At 31.4% G+C, this 17,662-nt stretch overlaps 4 protein-coding genes and 2 long non-coding RNA genes across 6 annotated transcripts in view; 4 read left to right on the forward strand and 2 right to left on the reverse strand.

The window, feature by feature from the left end:
• Window positions 1-5,983: 5,983 nt before the first annotated feature.
• Window positions 5,984-9,603, forward strand: LOC108742066 (uncharacterized protein C16orf52 homolog A). Its single transcript, XM_018477079.2, has 4 exons — window positions 5,984-6,368; window positions 6,432-6,644; window positions 6,696-6,923; window positions 9,452-9,603. Exons 1-3 carry the CDS (start codon window positions 6,266-6,268, stop codon window positions 6,881-6,883), a joined length of 504 nt encoding a protein of 167 aa, XP_018332581.1. The 5' UTR covers window positions 5,984-6,265; the 3' UTR covers window positions 6,884-6,923; window positions 9,452-9,603.
• Window positions 8,397-9,675, reverse strand: LOC108742061. The gene is made up of 2 exons (XM_025974238.1): window positions 9,583-9,675; window positions 8,397-9,521 (listed from the first exon to the last, which is right to left on the reverse strand). Exons 1-2 carry the CDS (start codon window positions 9,595-9,597, stop codon window positions 8,397-8,399), a joined length of 1,140 nt encoding a protein of 379 aa, XP_025830023.1. The 5' UTR covers window positions 9,598-9,675.
• A 459-nt stretch (window positions 9,676-10,134) lies between these two features.
• On the forward strand, window positions 10,135-11,483 carry LOC108742063 (suppressor of cytokine signaling 2-like). Its single transcript, XM_018477076.1, has 2 exons — window positions 10,135-10,768; window positions 10,825-11,483. The coding sequence occupies exons 1-2, from the start codon at window positions 10,220-10,222 to the stop codon at window positions 11,332-11,334; spliced, it is 1,059 nt and encodes a 352-aa protein (XP_018332578.1). The 5' UTR covers window positions 10,135-10,219; the 3' UTR covers window positions 11,335-11,483.
• Window positions 11,484-11,558: 75 nt separating this feature from the next.
• Window positions 11,559-12,932, reverse strand: LOC108742064 (ubiquinone biosynthesis protein COQ9, mitochondrial). The gene is made up of 5 exons (XM_018477077.2): window positions 12,779-12,932; window positions 12,277-12,569; window positions 12,000-12,212; window positions 11,737-11,946; window positions 11,559-11,676 (listed from the first exon to the last, which is right to left on the reverse strand). Exons 1-5 carry the CDS (start codon window positions 12,834-12,836, stop codon window positions 11,650-11,652), a joined length of 801 nt encoding a protein of 266 aa, XP_018332579.1. The 5' UTR covers window positions 12,837-12,932; the 3' UTR covers window positions 11,559-11,649.
• A 3,305-nt stretch (window positions 12,933-16,237) lies between these two features.
• LOC112904378 overlaps window positions 16,238-17,662 on the forward strand; it is a 3,544-nt gene continuing 2,119 nt past the window's right edge. The window contains exon 1 of the long non-coding RNA XR_003231057.1: window positions 16,238-16,258. This is a non-coding gene — a long non-coding RNA (uncharacterized LOC112904378). The remainder of the gene's footprint in view (window positions 16,259-17,662) is intronic.
• On the forward strand, window positions 16,507-17,523 carry LOC112904379. Its single transcript, XR_003231058.1, has 3 exons — window positions 16,507-16,599; window positions 16,842-17,089; window positions 17,497-17,523. It is a non-coding gene; the product is annotated as an uncharacterized LOC112904379 (long non-coding RNA).

Here is a 17,662-nt window from a genome sequence, read left to right on the forward strand (position 1 = left end):
TGGAATTTGACCAAAAACTTTGAATAAAATAAGAAATAACGAATAATATGGAAAATTTTTAACTGACTTTTGGCAGTGAATATGCCTTGATTTCAACTTCGAAACAAAAAAATATTTAGTTTCAATCTCTATTAATAATGAGCGTAAAACTTTTTAATATGTTTAAATAATAATTAAAACTTTAAAATTGCATTTATTTCAGACAATTATAAATATTATCATTATATTATCAAGTAAAAACGAGATTTTCAGCTAATTTTTCATTTTTTCCTCGATAACCATTTAGTGAATTTGAATAACCTTACGCTAAAGTGATTCTCCAGAGTTCAAGTTACTTATTATAAAAGTTTGAAATTTCTGGTAGCTTTTTTTCTGTTAATAAAAATAAATTTAATCTGTTCGGTTAACGAATCTCCATAAAATGACGTGTAAAATTACAATTTTTTAAAATTTCAATAACCTTTTAACGGTTTACTGAATCGATTTGTAATTTTTACAGGAGTTTTAGAATTGAATAAGGAACGTTCTTCCAAATTTTTATTTGTCTCGTAGCATTTTGACATACCTCCCAAACATCCTTAATATTATCTACCGATTTTCCACATAATTTGTGTATTTCGGTAGGATTTGTGACTTGATGAGACGACGTCGTTTACCTTAAAGGCCTTATGACATGATGATAACGTCCTTATAACAAACCATCTTTTGTCGTTAAATATACAAAGACGTGTTGTCGTTTGTGCACTTGTTAAAAAACAAAATTACAACCATTAAAACGCCATTAAATGCAATTATTCTTATTTTAATTCGTCCTCTTGTTGCACAAGCGACTCGGGACAAATTATAATAATAGTTTAAGAAAGTGCTTCACCAACTCTTTACACATTTTGACGTGTATGTCGGGATGTTTTGTATCACTCAAGAAAATAAGAACAAGCATAAATAAACAACGGGGAAAAAGAGACACTTTATATCATAATATTTTATGAATCATACATAGTGGAAATTTTTATTATGTAATTGTTTTAGATTAGATGAGATTTGTGAAGTTTATTTTATTTGTTATATTCTACAGAATTTCAAACATTTGATTAAATCGTTTATGTCAGTTAAACAAAAGAGGATCCACATGGCTACCCTGCGGTACTCCTAACCTTGCTTCTTTATAATAAGAGAACGAGTTTTATTTATTTAATTCTAGGAGTTCAACAAAATAGAATTTCTTTCATTCGTCCAGTTCATATTTAGCCCCTTATTCCTTTATAATATAACTTTAAATTCGTTAAATGTCTATAATCTCTTCGAATAGTCTTTCACCAATTACACGTCAGAATTTGCGGTTAGTTTAACTTTCATTTTTGCGTTTTACTTTTAATGCCAACAGTATCGTGCCAACTAACTGTAGGATATAACGAACACGTTGCGTCCATGGCGTCTTGCTGTGATTGTTTTCGCAAGAATTACAGTCGAAATATCTCGCGATGCATATTAGCACTTTCGTGCATTTGTAAATGCGGCATGTGTTGCATCGACTCGGTATAAATCTTTCTCTCTAAATATACATGGATTCAATGTAAGTGACATTACCCGGTTATTTTTAGGCGGTCACTGCTCCTAAAGACAAAAGTAACCCGAATGTCTTGCACGTACCTACAGTATGTACCTACAAACGTTGTAGTCGTTTCGAAAAGGACTTTTCTCGTTACGTTTACAGCCCATCGTGTCCTTGCTAAATCGTAAGTCAATGTGTATCGAAAATTCTAGACAATCTCTTCCAGGGACCAAATATTGCGGTAAATTCCCGAAAAGTGGAGTTAACTAACTTCACTATTGCGAGTTCTCGAAAGTTCGTTTTCAAAACACCCTGTACATAGTCTACATGCAACGAAATGTAGCAGTTATTTTAGAAATTTCGCGTTCCGTTCCGAATTGAAACATAAATGCAACGGTCTTCACATCGTCCTGCCCTCAGTGCACATAGATGCAGAGACGGGATGAGGGAGAAGGGATGCTCTCGCCACCGCCTTTTTACAGTCGCCGCCGCCACCGCCACAGCCGTGGTGGCTGCTGGCGTGATGATGATGAATGTACTGTCACATCGACGACCTCCTGAGCATGCTATCGCTCTTCTCCTTTTCACATTTTTTGCCTGTTTCACTTGCTCCTTTACATTCAATTTTGTCTCATTATTATTATTATTATTATTACTGTGCAGATGATTGTACTTCTTCAGAACTAGTATTATTACTGACTATCAAACCGTCGAAAAGCCTTAGGATTGCTTTTCTCGCTCGGAAAAGTTTTAAAATGATTGTTAGGAAACCTTCAATGTCATTTGAAAGAATAAAAAAAATGAGAAAATAACGTAATGCCAATTTGTAATTGACGGGGCCGATTCAAGAAAATTTTTATCATGCTACCTACTTTTACAACTGGAACGCTACTAGTCAATCAATATATATCATAAAAGAAAGTGTACAATGCGCGCGTCGGTAAAACTCAGAAATGAGCCCCCCCGTTTGATCAAGGGAGTTATATTGGTTTAGTAACCCTCTATCTCTCGTCCACGAAATACGTTTCCATTTTTACCTAAAGGGTTTTGAAGATATAATGAAGTTTCGCCCTCTAGAAATTTCTAAAAGAATCCAGAACATTCGACAGTATTCGAGAGCATTCCAGAATATTTTGGAATATTCGGGGACATCTCAGATCATTGTGAAACATTTCAGAACACTCTCGAATATTGTAGAATGTTCTAGAACATTGTCGGCCATTCGAAGCCCTTTTTGTGTGGGTGGCGCTATCTATAGGAAGAGGTATGTAAAGCAAGATCCGTCGTGGGTTCCAACGTTCAGGAACATCCCACAATATTCTGGAATGTTTTGAAATATTCGAGGGTAGTCTGAAATGTCCCAGACCATTGTGGAACGCTCCAGAACACGCTTAATTTGTTGCGGAATGTTCTAAAACGTTGTGGGCTATTCGAAGAATTTTTTGTATGGGTGTACCTCTTATATTTAATCTCACATCAACTCCACCCACGCAAAGCCCCGGTACCCCAGCTAGTTGTAAATAAAACAATATTACACTAAATTCCACTTAGAATTTTTAGGAACATAAAACATATTCCGTTTTTGTGTTTCTAAGGATTACACCTGGGGTGTCATTGCAGATCTTCGACATTTAGGCTAGCATTTTGGTCAACACACACATCACCTTGCGACACCCTGCCGCACTTATAGTATAATTGGCTTAAACTACTGCCAAGAGCCAAATTTTGCGTACCCGAATTATAAATTATTTCTATCGGTTTCGCAAAGACATATTTCCCTAAAAACCGCACTCGTATCATACAAATTTAAATTGGCTTATACCACTATGAAAAGAGAAATTTTGCTGACCCAAATTTCAAAATTGGTTCAAAATGACTCCAAATTATGAATCATTTCCTTCCCAATAGAAAATCGAAACTATTGTACCTTATTTTACTTTTCGGAATTCCATGTCAGTTTTCTGAGAAAAGAACAAAAAACAGTGAAAAGCATAAAATAATTTTCTTACGTAAAAACGATACAAACTTATGTAGCTTTAGTAATTTAATGTGTAAGGGTTTTCAAAAAGTGTTACTAATTAATTAATTATTTCTATGTAATAATTTGTGGTTTGTCCAAGGAGAGTAGGCACTGAGTTTCATGTGGAAAAGTTATTTTCTTTCTTTACAGTTGCATTATTAGTGCTGTAATATTTGCTGTATGTTGGGTTGTCTGTATATTGTAATACAAGTTGTACTTAAATTTATCGGAAAAACTAAAAAGAAAGATATAAATTAGTATCCCTATTTATATGTACATGAAACAAATGTAGTTTAAAGATGAAAATTCATCAATCTGTTTCAATAGAACTAAAATTACAGTTTAATTATAGCTGTTATTTTAAATTGTCCCGGCACCTCCACCATAATTTCCAATAACATTTTTTGATATTTGTTTATATGTTTATATATCTTTACGATTATCTTATTTTCAACATCGAAACGATACTTTACAATAAAAAAATCGTATATAATAACTAAATACCTTTAAGCGGCTCCAAATAAGAATTGTTTTCAAGCCTATCCTAATAACTTATTATGTTAAGTATGAAACAATTAAAAGCGTTTTGTGTACTTAATTTAATTAATTGTACATAATGGTAGGATTTTATTTAACATTCTTTCTTAATTCATACTGATTACAAACTAAAACGGTAATTATTTCAGTGCTTCCAACTATTCGCCTGCGGAGTTTTCTGATAGTGTTTTGGGTTGTTGACTATGGAAGTTGCTCTTCGAGAATTGTTCACTAATAATCATCCAAAGTTCATTGGAAAGGTAGGATTCATTTGTTTTACTTTTTCTTTAAATTTAAAATTATTTTTTCGCTTATTAAACGAGTTAAAAATAGGTGGATACTACAGGGGTGCACTTCCAAGCCCCCAATTAAAGGCGACAGTTTTATTTTTTGATAAATGAATTTCTCCTTTATTAAACGCACTAAATGCACCAAAATGCATAGAAGATGTTATAAGGGATCAGTGAAGAGAGTTCTATTGTTAGAAATTACCAGGGTGCACCTCCAACCCCCCAATTAAAGGCGACAGTTTTATTTTTTGATAAATGAATTTCTCCTTTATTAAACTCGCTAAATGCACCAAAATGCATAGAAGATGTTATAAGGGATCAGTGAAGAGAGTTCTATTGTTAGAAATTACCAGGGTGCACCTCCAACCCCCCAATTAAAGGCGACAGTTTTATTTTTTGATAAATGAATTTCTCCTTTATTAAACTCGCTAAATGCACCAAAATGCATAGAAGATGTTATAAGGGATCAGTGAAGAGAGTTCTATTGTTAGAAATTACCAGGGTGCACCTCCAACCCCCCAATTAAAGGCGACAGTTTTATTTTTTGATAAATGAATTTCTCCTTTATTAAACTCGCTAAATGCACCAAAATGCATAGAAGATGTTATAAGGGATCAGTGAAGAGAGTTCTATTGTTAGAAATTACCAGGGTGCACCTCCAACCCCCCAATTAAAGGCGACAGTTTTATTTTTTGATAAATGAATTTCTCCTTTATTAAACTCGCTAAATGCACCAAAATGCATAGAAGATGTTATAAGGGATCAGTGAAGAGAGTTCTATTGTTAGAAATTACCAGGGTGCACCTCCAACCCCCCAATTAAAGGCGACAGTTTTATTTTTTGATAAATGAATTTCTCCTTTATTAAACGCGCTAAATGCACCAAAATGCATAGAAGATGTTATAAGGGATCAGTGAAGAGAGTTCTATTGTTAGAAATTACCAGGGTGCACCTCCAACCCCCCAATTAAAGGCGACAGTTTTATTTTTTGATAAATGAATTTCTCCTTTATTAAACGAGCTAAATGCACCAAAATACATAGAAGCTGTTATAAGGCATCAGTGAAAAGAGTTCTTTTGTTGGAAATTACCAGGATGCACTTCAAACCCTCCAATTAGGGGTGAACATTCAGCTTCCAATTTAGAAAAATCGTTTTTATTTTCTCCCTTGTTAAGGAAGATGATAATACCAAAATGTAATAAATTAGTGATAGGTGAACATAAACTAAATTTATGTGATTAAAAGTTAGTAGTGGATGTTTTACTTTCTTTTTGTATTAATAAATGAATTGAGAGTTGCTACTGCTGCACTGACAATAAAAATACTTTGCTGTACATTGGGTTGCCTATATTTAGGAGGAACAATCACGAGTAGTATTTGAAGTTATTATACTTATATATATTTTATATTCAAATTTAAATCAAAATTTTTGCAAATTAAATGAGTGCGCTATATTCTATATAAAGATTATATAAGATACACTTTCTTTTTCCGTCAGGATATGTTAGATCAGTTAGAGCTTAAGAAGTGTATTCAGGGAATATTTGATGGTGGAAGCCGACCTTTATATTTGAAAAAAGTTTGGTTAGGTTTAGAAGATGTTTGATAGAAAAACAAGTATTTGTCAACAAATTTTTATTTTTAATAGTTTTTCTCAATTGCTCATCTAATTAATGCGTAGTTATAAGATTTTCCTCGGTCGTGAGTTAATTTAATATTTGTTGCTTATTGAATTGTGAAAAAGAATGTTGCGAAAGATGTTTTGAGTTAAACAATATACCACGTATCTACTTCTCCTGTGATATTTTTTACAACAGTATTAATTTATGTCGATTATATTAATATAAAAACAAAGTAATTCTAACTATGGATAAATTAACCTTAATTTCTGGAACTTTGTTTATGGCTGCAGATGTATTTGCAATTGTAAGTTTAGCAATGCCTGACTGGATTATTACAGATGTCGGAGGTACTTTGAAACATAAAGTTAAATACTTTTAAAAAGATAAATTTAACGATACGCCTTCTTTAGGTGATACAAGATTAGGTCTTATGTGGACTTGCATGACTTTATACAACCGTCCTCAAGTTTGTTTTACCCCTGATTTACAACCTGAATGGTTGTTAGCATTAGTTTGTATTTTTGTTGGATGTATATGTATAACAACAACTATAATACTATTAGCTTCATCTCATTGGGACAGAAATGTTGTACCTTATGCCCGTTGGGTAGGATTTACAGCAAGTAAGTCAAAATTGACTTTTTGTATATTCAATACTAAAAACGTATTTTTAGTGGTATTATTTTGTTTGGCTGCTGTAATATTTCCCATGGGATTCCATGTGGATGAAATTGGTGGTCGGCCTTATCAACTTCCCAATAGTCATCAAGTTGGGATTTCTTATATACTCTTTGTTTTGGCTCTTTGGATAACAGTAATTTCAGAGCTTTTCGCAGGGAAAGTTTGTCTTCCTCACTTTTAAAGAAAGTGTAGTCAGATATTATGTGGTTTCATACCTATATGTAAGCATTCACTATCATATAGTATGTGAATATTTTTTATATATCGTTAAGTCTTGTTTTTCTTTTTTATAAGTATAATTGGAATTACTGAAATGTAATACTAAAAGAATACTCATAGAAAATATTTCATCATTTTAATAATATATTATTTTTAAAATATAAAAAATACCCTGCCTTTTAAAGCTGATTACAAATATTAACAAAAAAGAAAGTATCACAATTTCTAACTACTTCCATGAATAACAAAAGTTTATAAATAAATCAGAAAATATCACATTAAACAGTTTCTTTACAACAAAAAAATAACAGAAACAGCAAAAGACTAGATAAGTATGTTCTGGGAGTATTGTGATATAAAGTTTTAACTTCATACAATAAAATAACAAGTTTATAAACAAATCGGAAAATATCACATTAAACCGTTTCTTTACAACAAAAAAATAACAGAAACAGCAAAAGACTAGATAAGTATGTTCTAGGAGTATTGTGATATAAAGTTTTAATTTCATACAATAAAATTTCTATTACTCTAAATACTTACTAACACCCTTTTTGTAGAAAAAAGGCACATTAAATATTATGTGCCTCTTCTAAGCTAAATACAACAAGTACATATTGCCTGTATAAGTACAAAATAATACTTTTTGTTCATTAAGATTATTTTTTTTCTAAATTGTACAACTTTGGTAATTCTGATTCTAATCGAACAACTTTAATATTAGAAACAAGTTTCCATTTATTTTCATTTTCAAAATCGCTATCATTTACAAAAGAAGATGAATAGCTCACTAATTCCTTTGAACCGTCATAATCTAAATCTTCTATTAGTAGAGAGTCCTTTTGGGAAGCAACATCAGGCTGACATATGTGTTGCACCCCTTTTAAAAAGCACAACTGCACGACCTCTGTCAAGCTAACATTTATTACATGTAAATTGGTTTCATTTAATGTTATTATCATCACTCTTTCCTTGATAAAATTAACTTTTACAGTTTCCTTGTCTTTTTTACTGGAGTGGTTGCCTTTTAGGCTGTAAAATTCAGTTGCATAGGCTCTTACAAACGAACTAGTATCAAACCATTCCCACAATTTTAAGACGAATCCACTTACATGGCCCTTTAGAAGGGACAAATTGAATTCTGTTGCTTTAAAAGAAAATACTACGGGTTTCAATAAATATGAATTAGTGTACAGGAAGGCTGCTATTTCTTTGCTAGAATTTTTATCAGAGAGTGAAATGGTAACTCGACAATCAATGGGACAAACGCCTTCATTTTTAAACCTTAGCAAGTTCTATTGTTAGAAATTACCAGGGTGCACCTCCAACCCCCCAATTAAAGGCGACAGTTTTATTTTTTGATAAATGAATTTCTCCTTTATTAAACGCGCTAAATGCACCAAAATGCATAGAAGATGTTATAAGGGATCAGTGAAGAGAGTTCTATTGTTAGAAATTATCGAAACTATTGTACCTTATTTTACTTTTCGGAATTCCATGTCANCTGCTATTTCTTTGCTAGAATTTTTATCAGAGAGTGAAATGGTAACTCGACAATCAATGGGACAAACGCCTTCATTTTTAAACCTTAGCACATGACCATTAACTTTATAATTAAATTTATCTGTATTTTGGAAATAATTGATTTTTTCTTGTAGTAATGATTTGTTTGACAATTTAATTTTGCTTGTAAGCATTGCACTTGTAATGTTGTAATACTGGGTAATTTGTCCATGCTGCATACAAGAAAAAACAATAAATGATTTTCCGGACTGAACTACATGCCCATTCTGACAAGTTCCCATCTCAGTTTGAGACAACAAATCACCCGTTCGACCAGAAATTATGGTTAATACAGAATTAATATCATCATTGCTTATTATTAAAATATCGTCAACGTTATCACCATCTAAATCTGATACAATTACAGGAAAATCTATGATGAAAGCATTTTTATAGAAGAAATTATTTTTGGCAACTTCCCACACAGTTAATCCTGTGGTCCCATCTATCATGTGTATTCCATGATTGCTTTGAATTAAACAGTCTTTTATCTTGTCCTTGGTTGCATCAGTTAGTGTACAGTCCAATTTATAAGCTGCATCAACAGTGAAGTTCCAGGCAATTTCTCCATTTTGTGTGGTATAAGCTATTACTCCAGTTAATTTATCCATAGTTTGAATATCTTGCTTATATAAAAAAGCTAAAAAGTGTGAATGCCAAGATTTACTCTTAATATCATTAATTTTTCCAAAGATTTCAACATTGTCTAATTGTTTATCCCAACTGCTAATTTTAAGGGGGCACTTGTTAACTTCAGGACAAGGTAATACCCATATAAATGTAGTTGGGGTTAAAATACATAACAGAATTGAAAATACAAAGAGACACTTTGAAATGGCCGATAATGGTTTGTCTTTAGGCAACACTTTATGATTGTTAAACAAGTTCTCACTGACATTATTTTTAGAAGCAACTTTAAAATCAGCTTTGCAATTTACATCATATTTATGGATAATTTCTTTTTCAGAGTCAGAATCGCTTAACATTTGAGGAACGGGATAATATGCTCCCTGCCAGTCGTTATTTAACGAGGTAATCTAGAAAAATAAGGTAAATTATTTACAAAACACTTGAATCAATTAACCTTTTTATTTTCACCTGTTCTAAGGTCATTTTAACATGAATTTTTACTGAAGTTAACACCACAAATGAAAATTAAGCCATCAATTCTGTTTTATTTGATGTTTTGTCTTTGTTTTAAATGGTTTTAAATAACAGGTTAAGTTCTATTTTAACTTAACCTTATACCATAGATATTTAATACATAGACCTAATATATAAACGTCAATTTTGATTCATTATAAATGTGTCTAAGCGATGACAAAACGGACGATATGAACTTAAAAATTATCTTAATAACGTATAAATTAAGTTAATAGAGCTGCTTTAGAGTGAACCACTTCTGAGTAAATAAAATTTATTCGAAAATTAACCTAAAATAATATAGATAATTGTCTTCCTTTTTTGAAGAATTTTTGTTGTCGTTTTATTTTAAAGATTGATAAAATTAAGAGAATTTTATCTAACTTGAATGATAATGTTTTTGAAAAAAAAATTAATATGGCGATCTATTTTAAATAAAATAATGTCAAGCGGTTATGTAGATACTCTTTAATTTCCATTCGTGAGTAAAAATTGACAGAACCCTTTTCTATGGACAGAACCTCAAAATTTTTATTTGTCATTTGTTGGCCTTTTTCGTGATAATTAGGAATTGTTTGTCTTGTTATGAAATATGTCTTTTGATGTATCTGAACGTAACGCAGTCAGTAACAATACATTAACTAAGAAAAAGACACTAAATATAAAGGACATCAGTGAAAAGTGTTCGAAAAATAAAATAATTGCTCAGTCCAAACGAGAGTGTTCAGAATTAGATATTAACGGTTTCTACACGAATAACAACAACAATCAAATGTTCAGTCGGTTTTGGAAAAGATTGAAGTGCATAAAAGGCACCATACGAAATTGTAAATTAGTGCGCTGGCCAAAGTTTCAAGAAACCTGCTCAAGTGATCAGCCAGTTTATATAGAAAAGCTTACATCTCCTGAAGATGTATCTGTATCTCATATTTCGTTCTCAACAAACTTCGTCCCAAGTAGTAAAGCCCCTATACCAGAGTTTTTAAATTTGGAAGACTCTATTCCCCCACCTATCCCTTCAAAAGGTTCTAAAAACAAAGCAAGTTTTAATGAAGGTAGCTCTCAGTGTCTCAATCCTCAAAACATTTCAAATGAACACCAAATATCCCCAACACCTTTCTTTGCTGAAAAAACAATTGAAGTAAGTCAGTAGAAATTTAATGCAAATATTGAATAATATAAGTAAATTGTCTTTAGGATGCAAAACTTTCCAAGGGTGTTCATCAAGAAATATTTTCTTTGGCAAAATATGGATGGTATTGGGGTCCTATTTCACAGAAAGAGGCCCATGAAAAGCTTAGAGATCAACCAGATGGTGCATTTTTAGTGAGAGATTCGTCCTCAGATAGATATTTGCTAACAATAAGTTTTAGAAGTTCTGGAAAGACCTTACACTCACGCATAGAACACAGTTGTGGTTTCTACTCATTTTTTTCACAGGCACCAGGCTACCCAAGTGTAGCAGAATTAATTGAAAAGTCTATATCTTTATCTCAAGATACTGTTCTTGGATATTCATTTCATAGAATAGAGGTGCAACCAGATTATCCTGTAAGATTAACAAAACCAATTTCCAGGTTTATGGAAATTCGTTCCTTGCAATCTCTGTGTAGATTTGTCATTAGACAGAATGTTAATGTCGCAAACATCGATAGTCTTCCTCTTCCTGAATCTTTAAAGCAATTTATTCAGCAGAATCATTATTAGTTGTTGCTGATATTGAATAATCATAAATTGTGTGATAATGTTTGTTTTCAATTTGTTAAAACAAAATTTTATAGGATGTTTTTTATAGTTGTTTTTTTAATACTTACTTTTGTCAAAATACGATATAATAAAGAGTTTGTATTTCCTTATTTAGCATATTTATGCCATCAACCAGTCAAGTTAGAGGTAGATATGGTAACTGTGTGTAAAATAAAACACAGAGCTTACAAAAAATCTCACTTTGTTAAAATAAGAAGATATACAGAAGAATTTTTAAAACATAAGCAAAGTAACAACAAATCCTTAATACTTTTACTAATTCAATCCAATCATATTTCTCGCCTGAAACAAGATCATTAAGTTAAAAACCACATTCTAAATAACGTTTCAATGAATACTTACTGTAGTAAATGCAGCTGCGATTGAATCCTTGGTAATTCGACTAGACTCATCAGATTTGACTAAGAGCATATGTAATTGCTCCAATTCTGACAGTCGTTTATTCAAGAACTGCCAACTGTTCTTAAAATCAGTTGAGGTGTCTTGAATTAGGTACAGCTCTGTTGCCTTGTAAACTCCTGCAACTGCAATCCTTCTTGCATACCAGTTAAACTGAAATTGGTGTTAATTTATGATGCATATTATAATTTTGCATTTGTGCTTACATCAACGGACGAATCTCCAGCATAATAACAAATATCGTCCACCATGGTAAGTAAAGTTGCAAGAGAATTAGGAACATTTTGGGGCAATGACATGATTGCTATTGCTTGTGGCCATTTTGAAACGTAGGGTACTGTCATTTCTAAGCGTGCCTTTAAAGCTTTCTCTACAAAATTTATTGGGGGAATAGGCCTGGAAGAACTCTCCTGTTGTAACTGTTAATTAATAAATGTAGAAGATTTAATTGTGGAACGTTTTAGTAATTTACTACAGATATACCTCTTTCAGGTACTGAAGTAACCTTTTACTGGACCTTTTTTGAAAATAGTGCACCAAGTCGCCACCACCATTGGGAAACATAGAATGTGAGATACCAGGGTAGCCCACTTGTTCTGCTCCTGAACTTAATGCGGCTTTACTCCATCCCAATTCCTGTACGTAAGTCAATGAAGCTTCTAATATTTTATTTTGTATATTCTCTTCATAATTTTCTTCATTTTCCTTATTAATGTTGACATTGTTTAAATTTTCACTAGAAAACTTTCTGGCTCTTAAACACGGTAGAAATTGACCTACAAGGTGAATAAGGTTCTTTTATTCATTAAAAATTTATATGCCAACAGTGACAGTTATGCACATTTGAATAATTTCATCAATATAAGCAACTATTACACATAATAATTAATGTATATAAGTATTTGCTAGCATCATTCTTAATAACTTAAATTCATTAAAATTTTGTAAAAAAAATAAACTAATAAAACCATTCAGAGGTACGTACGTTTCAAACGATGTTGTGATGGTTTAAACAAAATAAAACACATTCTATTTAACAACATTTTAACATTTTCAAAATATTAAAACAAAAATTAACATAGAAAAAAACATTTTTCGCATTACGAAAAAGGTGAGGTTATCTTCCAATCTCTTCTTTTTCCTCATTAATTACCATAGATAAGTTATTATTGACATGACAACCTTAATAACTGCTATTGAGAATTATGTTACCATATAGCCGCATCTAGACTTTTAATAAATTGTTTCTTTAATATCGTATAAAACTATTTCGAAATTTAAGCATCGTATCGGTTCCGGCAAGTTGAGGAGTTTTTAGTAAATTTTTGAGCTAGTGTTCAAAGTGATATAATGGTAATTACAAAAGATATTACTATTGTATATACATATACCTATTTTAAATGGAAAATTGTTTTAAAAACGGTTCAGTTGCAGAAAAAAAGGGGTAAGTAACAATTAACAAACTGTAATGGCTGATGTCGCAACAATACATCAACAATTAAAAAATCATGATGGCCGATATTAGCAGTATTGTTTAATTTACTTTGAATTTTTGTTTCACACTGTACCAAGATCCTTTAACTTATTTTTCATTTAAGTTATAATATAAAAGCATATGAAATTTGTAAAAAGAAACACTGACTATAATAGTTTTGAAAATTAATTCTTGATTTTGTTGCAGCTAAGTTAGTTTGCAATATTGTAAATGGGTTACTTATTTCTTTAATGTAGAAAATTATTCGACAGGTCTTTACATAAACTCCGAAGGTCATGCTGTGGTCCATTGATTCTAAGAAATTTCTTTCTCTCCAGAAAGTGGCAGTACCCCAAGGAATTAACGAGAGTTGGGGCTTATAATAGGACTGTGTCGACATTACACTTTAGGTAAGATTTTAAAACTTGTTGTAAATTATAATCAATGATATTTTTGCTTTATATAGACAGATATATGATTGTAATTGTTAAAACAGCTAATTTTATGAACAATGCGTTACATTTCAAATTTCCATTATTAAATTAGGCATGGTATTTATTGTAACTAAATTTCATACAAAAACAGTTTATTAAAACAAAGCAGTTTTTTCCAGAGCATAGCAGTAACCCAAAAAACTGTAAAAATGTTATATAATATANTTTATATATATTATATATCGTATTATGTACGTTTTTTTGAAGGGAGACTAAAATGAATTATATCTGAATACTGTTTCATACTATTTTATTTTACAGGAACATAAAAACTCGGGATGCTATGTATTATAAATCATTCGTTGTGTCGGTCCTTTTTTACTCCGGAAAGTAGCAGTACCTGAAGTCATGAGAAAAACGTGAAGGTGCCTTTTTTGGACTGGGAACGGAGACCGCCTGTTATTGGAAAGAATTATAAAATTGCAAAATGGTTTGGTAAGTAAAGTATCAATTAAAAATTGTAGAAAGTAGTAGAAATACTAGAAACCTCAATTTTATAAAAAAAAAATTGTAACATACTGTCAAAAGACAGATTTTAAACAAAAGACGTCTTGGTACGTAATGCATAAAATAACGAGCGTATGTTACTTCTTTGTATAATACCGTCAGATTGTCCATCGTTTTGCTGGGGCTGTAGGTAATTGCAAACTTCAATTTATCCAAATTATTTCTAAAAGGGCCTGGTTGGCGTTTATAGCCCCCTTACGTTTTGCTGATTTTACCACAAAAATTCGTAGAGAACATCGATTTGCACTTCTAACTCCCGATTTAAAAACGTTTTTATTTCTTGATTGTTAATTTTTTAAAAGACGAGTGTTTTATAAGTAAAGAAAGTCAGAACTGCTCCTGCAGTCTGACGCTCAGAATACACTGCAGTGAAGTGGGTTGCCTACGTCAAGGGCCAGCGGTCGCCAGCAATATTTGAAACAATTTGTATTTTAAATAGAAATTATGACCGTACTTTCGCGCGAAATTAAACGAGTGCGCTGTAGTCTAGATAAACAAGGAAATGTTACAGCGCTAGTCGAAATTTGTGAGCAACTAAATTTTTGGATTTTAATAAAACAGTGTAAATATATTTGGTACATAAGAAGTCTATGAAAATAATTATGATTTTACAACGCAACGCTGTTATTGTAAATGAATTTTTATCACTTTGTTGTGTACATTTCTCTAATGCGGGCATTTTTTAACTGGTGTCCTGTACATCACAATTTTTTATAGGATTTGTGATAGAGAAAGGTGATATGATAAATATGCAGGCAAAAAACTGTTGGCGAGTTTTACCTAAAGATACATATGTTATAAACCCAGATTAAGGAAGTATTTTTAAAAAAAATTATGTAAGAAATCGTCTGATTTGATTACGTTTAAATAAAACCATATAAAACATATTAATTTGCTAAAAATTATCAAATTGTAACCACAGTCAAATACGATATTTTGTGTATTCTTAATCAATCAAGTTACCGGTCAAGCACTAATAATACATAAGGAAAATAGAAATAAAAGTAATATATAGATGTTATTCACAAGCAGTTTAATCAATTATCTAAACCTAATATCACAAAGATGCGTATAGTTAAAAACTCGAACAAAAAAGTTAGTTTTATTTGAAAAATTATGATGAGTGTATAAAAATGTAATAAAGTAATAATAGTAAAGGAGATAGATGCTTCTCTGTCAAAGATAGCAATTGATTAAGAAGAAAAGTAATGTACCCCTTTTTTTTAGTAGCATATAGTAACAACGCGATGAATTTTTAATCTTCTGTCCCAACATTGAGAAATTTGTAACAGTTGTTTATTTCGTAGGCATCTGAAGTCTAAAATTTATTTCTACGTTTTCAAAAAGAATTGTATTTTTAAAAATATCCGTATTTTTAAATCGCATGCCAGGAAAAATAAATGAAGTTTTAGTTGTAAAACCCTTGTAAAAAAGCCATGCACCTTCTTTGGCACAAGAAAGTAAAAACTAGCTGTGATTTTGAATTATCTCAAATGAAAATTAAAATTTCCCACCCTCATGTCAACGAAAAATGATGTCAATTTTTTCATAACGGTTTTATAACTAAAACTTCTTACGTTCCTGTATAATATGAACAATACATTCTAAATGCTTTTTCTTTTTTTNTAATTCGAGCAATAAAGTTGTATTATTTTATAGCACTAGTTCAAACGTTTGAAGGCCGAATTACGTAGAATAACAGAATACAAACCTGCCATATATAGTTGGTCCCGCGCAAAAATTGGAACTGAAAAAGATCTTTCGCGACTTATGCTCTCCTAATACAAATTTTCAGATTTAACAAAATTTTCAGTTTTGAATCATATACGAGGGCTGGTCAAAAAGTTATGGAAAATCAAATTTCAACACTTGAATTTTCCATTACTTTTCGACTAACCCTCGTATTTGGCTCAAAACTGAAAATTTTCATAAATTTCAACATTTGTATTAGGAGAGCATAAGTTGCATNAGGCTCTTGTAGTTAATTAAGGTGAGCATGCATACTATATTTTCTATATGTAGTGTGTTTATTTGATATTAACAAAGAAAAAGATTCAGCATTACTTTAACAATGTATCGTGCACATTATTTACTTAATGCTTAATTAATTATATCTGAACACTTTCATAAGATTTCATTTTACAGGAACATTAGAAGAGCTCCGGATACCATTAAATTATGAAATTATGGAGCGTTATATTAGCGTTGTATTAGTCCTCATTTGCCCTGTAAAGTAGCTGTGCCCATGGTTCTAAAGAAAGCATGAAAGCGCCTTTTATTCATTTGGAGCGAAGACAGTGTGCTGAAAAAAGGATTTATGATGATGAACTGGTATGTAATAGTATCAGTTAAAAATAGTAATAAAATATATAATAAAATATCTTTAGATAACTTCAGTTTCTTAGACATTTGTAACTTGCTTCAATAGACAACTTTTAAACGTTTCAGAAATGGCAGAAGCAGAATTTAACGTGGAACAGATCTTTCTATTAGTGTGCATGTTACTGATTTATACTGATTTATTCGATTTAAAAATGGTAATTAATTACTTTTTCTTGCCTGATTCTATATAGATTATCCCACAAATGAGAAGGAATCGCGGTTAGTTTTGGTACTACTAAAACAACCGATGCTTTTGACGTCTTCACCTTGCAACATTACGCAGTTAATTTTTGCCGTAACAATGGGAGGCAATTGGAAATTAATTAATTTGGATGCAACGGGAACAACAAATTATCTGCAGAGGTATGCCTCCTAGATTTGGTTGGTTTGCTCATCACACTGGTAGACTTTAGAACGCCACTTTCTACAACTAATTAAGGTGAGAATACATGACTTGATCAATATTTCTGTTGAATTTCTGTTAGCTATTGTCAACAGTATAAATTGAGTTTATTGTGCATCTGTATCGCTTGACAGTTTTTATTTTCCACAGGATAAATTAATATTTATCATTGATGTATCCATAGACATATATTATGGATGTATCTATGGAGTTTATCTATCTATGGATTTTCTTTTTAACCTTTATCTGTTTTCTATGTCGTAAATTGACGTCGTGTTATTTGAGATTAGTCTATGTCGTGATCTATGGTTGTGATGTAAAATGGCGTAAAATTTTTGTTTGTTTATTTTATAATTCAGCTATTTTACTTGCTTTCTGGTGCGTTTTTATTTGTGTTTCTTAATTATAAGTGTAATTAATATGTTTTTTGTCCATTTCTGCAGGTTATACAATAAATGAGAGAGAATTATTGTTCAGTTTGGTTATACTGAAACAGTCCATGTCTACATGGGTGTGGTCTTTCCTGGATTATATTCTTGATTTGCTGTTTCGTCTTCGCCTTGTAACATCATGCAGTTAATTTTCAACCCATGAGTGAGTGCAACTGGA

This window comes from Agrilus planipennis, unplaced genomic scaffold (genome assembly GCF_000699045.2).
Source record: "Agrilus planipennis isolate EAB-ADULT unplaced genomic scaffold, Apla_2.0 scaffold223, whole genome shotgun sequence".
NCBI classification, from domain to species: domain Eukaryota; kingdom Metazoa; phylum Arthropoda; class Insecta; order Coleoptera; family Buprestidae; genus Agrilus; species Agrilus planipennis.